The sequence below is a fragment of the Scomber japonicus genome, chromosome 3, assembly GCF_027409825.1.
Source record: "Scomber japonicus isolate fScoJap1 chromosome 3, fScoJap1.pri, whole genome shotgun sequence".
NCBI lineage: Eukaryota > Metazoa > Chordata > Actinopteri > Scombriformes > Scombridae > Scomber > Scomber japonicus.
In genome coordinates, this window is record NC_070580.1 from 31,659,292 (window position 1) to 31,665,750 (window position 6,459).

The window sequence follows — 6,459 nt, forward strand, 5'->3', positions numbered from 1 at the left end:
AGTCATCAGTTTTGCACTTTGAATTTCTGTACTGCTGCATTTGAGCATTTCATTTTTAAGACTGTCTGGACCACAAGCTTTTCCTTGGCTGGAGAGATTTCGTCTGTGTGGTCTATTCTTTCCAAGTAATTAAGAAATGAAGGAAGATTTGGCTGCCTTTAATTATTTCTTATAATGTTTGTAGCTTTTCATTTAATAATACATTGATCTGAATTAATTATATTTATTGGCTTTTCTGCGTACAGCTTTTCAAAATGTGCTTTCCAGATGTTACTGTTTTGGATGGGTAATGCTTGTGGTTGCTTTGTGTTGAAGTTATTCCACATATCCAAGAATTGATTTTGATTAAAAGTGTTCTCAATATCATCATGTGGGTATCTTTTTTTTTTCATTCTTAGTTATACGTAATAATATAAATACATTGCTGTTATTCTCAGGGTTTTTTTTGATGGTCTTGCATTCTCCATCAAACTATTTGTCAGCATTTTGCCTTTAAAGAGACTTCTGTTTTTGTTTTATAAGGTCAAATTTAACAGCTGACTGTGTGTGTGTGTGTGTGTGTGTGTGTGTGTGTGTGTGAGAGAGAGAGAGAGAGAGTGTGTGTGTATGACTGCAGACAGAGAGACTATGATTTGAACTACATCAGTTACAGAAGTTTCCAAAACCACAAATGGCTCAATCAATGCCTTTTTCTTTTCCTTTTTAGGTCAACATGAAGAACTTATTGGAATTCAGACTACACAACTGTATTATTAATATTATTAATATCAATTAATCCATCAGATGATTGATTGGCAACTCCTTTGATAATTGAATAATAGTTTTATTCATTTTGCCAAATATCTAATCTCTAATTCTTCTGTGTCATATATGATAGTAAACTGAATATCTTTAGATTTTTGGCAAATTACATTTCAGAAGAGATTTTTTTCTCTATTTTCTGGATTTGTATATATGAAATGGTCGATCTAGAAAATAACCAGCAGATCAATCGAAAAATAATCAGTAGTAGCAGCCCTGGTGTTAGTGTATTGGAGCTATAGCGATGATGACTGAGTAACTGTAAATGTGATTCTTCCTGAAAACTTAAAACAGCTTCTTGTCATTGCACTGGATCGCTTAAAGTACATGTTTGGTGATTTTCTATATTTCTATTATTACAAATCTCACATGCAAAGCCAAACCTACAATGAATCCATTCTTCTTATAAAGTATTGTGTGTTTAATCAAGGCTTGGTTTCCTGTATCTTATTCATCTGTGTTGTACACCTCTATTGATTTCCAAAGAGTATTCATTTCCAAGAACTAGTCGTCTTTATATGGCAGACACCACTGTACATGTGCAAGAACCAACAAATTCTTCAAATTATAATACCACATGTATTTCTTGTACCATTGGACAACACTGCCGATTAATGCACAAAGACTACTTGGTTAGGGTTGGTTGGAAACAGGAAGAAAACTGGGGTCTCCTGCAAGTAAGTCCACTTTTTGCCATCTAAACTCAAGCACTCTAACTTGTATTATGTTTCCATTCTCTAACCAACCTCCTCCTTATGAGGAAGTGAGTTTATGTTGACCTCATCTGAACTGAATCACTTCCCCAGGTCAACATCGTTATGTTAGCAAAATAACTGTTGATCAAACAAAAACCGTGGGTCTTTTTGGCGACTGAACTCGTGACCTGTAGTGTTGTGTTCTTGTGAGGACAGGCTTGTTGGGTTACATATCACAACCTTGTGAGCTTGTACTTAAGTTCTTTGAGAAATGAACAATGTACTTGCAGCTGGTGTGCATGTAGTGTAACTATTCACACCACAGTTTACAGGACTGGGTATCGGTACTCCATACCTTTAAGGTATCGACCGAAGTAAATCGATACTAACCCACTACCCCAGCTGCTACAACCCATCTGTGGTGGCATTTTATGCAATTTAATGCTTCTATCCACATGATGGATATCGAATGAAGTACTCAGTTGGTATCGGTATCACTTTAAGGGTACTTGGATTGGTAATTGTATCGTAATTTTTTAAATGATACCCAGCCCAAGTCATAACTCAAGATGACTAAAGGAGCCAGCTGTCATCTGGCTTATTTTTGACGGTGAGCACATTGTGCATGATGTAACAAATTGACAAAAATTGGACTTAACCAAATTAATTGACAGTGAAATAAGAAATAGAAGCTCAAACTACAGACTGATCTGTTGTTGTTACTCAGAAACTGATCATGTTATAACTGTTATCTTCATATGAGAGCAACCATTTTAAATTCTTTATGTAGAAGCTCTGGTTGAAATGGAAAGAAATCTAGCAACACTGACATTTTTCCATTGGTGCAGCAGGTTTTATACATGCCATTTGTTGTTAATAGTTTCTTATTATAAAACTCAATTATTATTATTATTATTAAAAAGTGATTTTGTCTCATTTCAGATTTTGTCAAATTTCACTAAGAATACATACAGGTCATTTTTGACAAGTTGTCAAGTGTTTAATGTGGATCATGGCAGGTCATTCCCCTCTCTCTCCTTGTGTCCTCTTGGCCTCTATGTCAGCTACTTTCAAATAAAGGAAAAAATGCCGAAAAAAATAAAAAAACAAAAAAATTACTTTCCAATAAATGTTTATAATATGAATTAGTTGAGGAATTTATTACATATTCAGTAATAAAATGCTGTAAAGACATTGAACAAATCATTCGCTTGAGTCACTTTAGTTCAATGTTGTTTATCACAGGATTAAAATCTCAGCAGTCTCAGCAGAAGTTTCTCAGCATGATCAAAAATCTGCATAACAGAGGTCAACCTTTTTATCTGACTTGACATACTGGAAATGAGCACCAACCACTTCCTCTTACACTGGGAGTATAAATATCCTGAGAAACAGATGATAACATTCACCTGCAGAGTAAACTCATGACAACTAACAACAGGACAGCTACAGGACAGACTACTGAAAAACAGGAGCTTCCAGACTGATGTTGATCGAACACAAATTTAAGGAAAAACACAGAACAAAGTAAACGAAGCGTAACTTCAAGACACATTTCTACAAGAGGACGTCAATCACACTGGATTTTTTTTTATTGTTTTAAAGTGAAAATGGCACACTATTTGGAGGATGATCTCTCCTGTCCTATCTGTCAGGACATCTTTAAGGATCCTGTAGTCCTGACGTGCAGCCACAGCTTCTGTAACGACTGTCTGAAGCGCTGGTGGAGAGAGAAACAAACACAGGAGTGTCCTCTTTGTAAGAGGAGATCACCAAGGAGGGATCCACCTCGTAACTTGGCGTTAAAGAACGTGTGTGAGGCTTTGCCACTGCAGAGAGAGCAGAGATCTCCAGCTGAATCTGCAACTCTCTGCAGTCTGCACTCTGAGAAACTCAAACTCTTCTGTCTTGATCACCAGAAGCCAGTGTGTATTGTTTGCAAAGAGTCAAAAACACACAAAGAGCACAGATTCACACCCATTGATGAAGCTGCACAGGATCACAAAGAGGAGCTCCAGAAATCTCTGAAGCCCTTACAGGAGATACTGATGATCTTTAAAGATGTTAAAGGAAACTGTGATCAAACAGCAGAATACATTAAGGTCCAGGCCAGAGACACAGAGAAGGAGATTAAAGAGCAGTTTAAGAAGCTTCGCCAGTTTATGAAAGATGAAGAGGAGGCCAGGATCTCTGCTCTGAGGAGGGAAGAAAAGCATAAGACTAAAATGATGAAGGAGAAGATTGAGGGTCTGAGCAGAGAGATAGCATCTCTTTCAGACACAATCAGAGTCACAGAGGAGAAGCTGAGAGCTGAAGACATTTCATTCCTGCAGAACTACGAGGCTGCAATGGAAAGAGTCCAGCAGCACCTCCTGCTGGATGATCCAGAGCTGGTCTCAGGAGCTCTGATAAACGTTGCCAAACACCTGGGCAACCTGGCCTTCAACATCTGGGACAAGGTGGAGGAAACGGTCTCCTTCACTCCTGTGATTCTGGATCCAAACACTGCTCATCCACACCTAATCCTGTCTGAAGATCTGACCAGTGTGAGATGTGGAGAAGGACAGAAACTTCCTGAAAATCCAGAGAGGAACAAAGGTATCACTGTACAGGGCTCTGAAGGCTTTAAATCAGGCAAACACAGCTGGGATGTTGAGGTTGGAGACAATGCAGACTGGATGCTTGGAGTTGTAAATGAGTTTGAAAGTTGGGGAATTATTTTTTGTGGTGGTGAATACAGAGTTGTATCTCGACCAGATCAAAAAGTTGTTCTCCAAGTTAGGAAGAAGCTGCAGAAGATCAGAGTTCAGCTGGACTTCGACGGGAGAAAACTGTCATTCTCTGATCTTGATGCTGGAGGAGACATACACACCTTCACAGAGACTTTCACTGGGAAGTTGTTTCCATGCATTGGTAGTAGGGATAAACTGCCAATTAGGATTTTACCAGAGGAGGGGGAGGATGATGAATGTGGTGACAAAGGCAGTGATAGTGAAGATGATTCTAGTGATGATTCAGAAACCAATGATTATGACGATGATGACGATGATGATGATTAAGTAGTGTAAACCAGCAGCCATCAGTTTCTTACAGGGATGTGTAATCAAATATAATTAGATTTTTATTTGTCTCTTTATGAATGAATGAAACAGAATTATTGAAACAGGCTGATAACAGAAATATCTGCATGTTTAAAAACTACCATCAGTTTAAATCTGCTCTGTCAGTCATGTTGTCACAGTGAGAGTTTATTCACTCAGCTACAGATTTCATTCTGTTTAGAGTTTATGTAATATACTAGTGATGTAGGAAATTAGTTTTTCCTCTACTGTTGTTGTCATTGCAATGAAATCTGAATCAGATAAATAATCTAAACGTATACTTTTGATGTATTTTTGCTGTGTTGTGCTTTTTTTTACCAACTGTTGGATAGCTTTATAATCCACTGTCTGTAATTTCATCTGCTTTACTGTCATATCTGCTGACTAAGAGATTTTAATGAACATGTGCAAAAACTGAATTGACTGTGTTTAATGTTTCACTGATTTAAATTCAAGTCTAACATATACAAGATGTATTTCATAAACTTATTTTTATTCAGTGAGTTATCTTTATAATGAGATAGCCTTTCTTGATTTGACCATGTTTGTATTTTCTTTGTTTTTATTTCCTTTAAATTCTCTCTTGTTTTATTCTACACTGAAATGGTTTCATATGTTTTTAAAAGTATGTAATTTTATGAATTGTGTGCTTTATTTGTGCTTCCCTCATGAAGCACATTGTCACATGGATTTTAAAAACTGCTCTATAAATAAAGATAATTACTGTTAGTATTAGCGGACCGTCGCTTACTTTGAAGTTTTTTACAAAACTATCATTGATTAGGTTTTATATCAATGATACAGTCATGTGCTGTATTGACTATATACAGTACAAGCAAAATGTTTGGTTGATGGCTATAAACTGAAAACCTGATCAGGAAATCATTAACTGAGAAGACCATTTACGAGAAACGGTGCAACAAAGGGAAACTTCGATTGTCTAGGTGATGGTGAAACTTTTTAAAAACTGGAAACAACTGGGAACATTCAAGGGTTCACAGTTTTTCAAGTCTGTCTTAAAACAACAGTCAGGAGTCCAAATGAACATTGAAAGAGTACTGTACTGTACTCACTCCTCCTGATTCACCACAGTTCAACAAGGAAGCACAAAGTGGGAAGTATACCTTTTTCAATTTCCAACAGTATACAACTGTGTCATCTGCATAGAGGTGCATAAAGGTTTAAAACTGGAAAGCACTGAGAAAACGTTCAAGGGTTCACAGTTTTTCAAGTCTCTCTTAAAACAAAAGTTAGGTGCCCAAATGAACATTGAAATTGTTTTTTTTATTGCTGTAATCATTTCCAATCATTTTCCAAATATACCATTCCAAAGTCCTTTTTTATTACTATACTGCCGACAACAAAACACAAAGAGGGAATTTGATGTTAAAATTATTACATCGGTCATGATTGCGAACAGCCATGTTAACACTGTTAATAAGGAAAAAGACACAAAAGGCTACAGTATTTTCAAGTTGTTTTCAAACAACAGGTCAAAAAAAGCCAGTAAATAATCTATTGTACAATAATTCTACAACGATTAGAGTGAAAATAATGTGTATCACATATTTTGATACGTCAGTCTTGTAGATCAGTGGAATTGAGACCTTGATGGGAGTGGTTCATAATTAAAAGTATGTTAACAAATTAAAAGGTTTCCATCAAATTCCATTAAGAATACATACAGGTCATTTTTGACCCATGTTATTCATTTACACTTGGGTCACTTTAGATCTGTGTCAGCGGATTTCAATTAAACTTATATGGAGTTTATCAAAGTTATAAGCTGAACATTAACAAAACTGTGTGACAGAGGTCAGTGACAACAACTTCCTCTTACAGTGGGAGGAGAAATATCCAGA

At 36.5% G+C, this 6,459-nt stretch overlaps 1 protein-coding gene across 1 annotated transcript; it reads left to right on the top strand.

The window, feature by feature from the left end:
- The first annotated feature begins 2,890 nt into the window (after positions 1-2,890).
- Positions 2,891-4,555, top strand: LOC128355360 (E3 ubiquitin-protein ligase TRIM39-like). The gene is made up of 2 exons (XM_053315602.1): positions 2,891-3,676; positions 3,956-4,555. The coding sequence occupies exons 1-2, from the start codon at positions 3,107-3,109 to the stop codon at positions 4,553-4,555; spliced, it is 1,170 nt and encodes a 389-aa protein (XP_053171577.1). The 5' UTR covers positions 2,891-3,106.
- The last annotated feature ends 1,904 nt before the right edge of the window (positions 4,556-6,459 follow it).

Bases quoted from the DNA above. Each gene is read 5' to 3' on its own strand.
- LOC128355360 (XM_053315602.1), top strand. From the start codon at position 3,107: ATGGCACACTATTTGGAGGATGATCTCTCCTGTCCTATCTGTCAGGAC. The intron at 3,677-3,955 runs GCCAGGATCTCT...ATCTGGGACAAG, and splicing joins TTATGAAAGATGAAGAGGAG to GTGGAGGAAACGGTCTCCTT.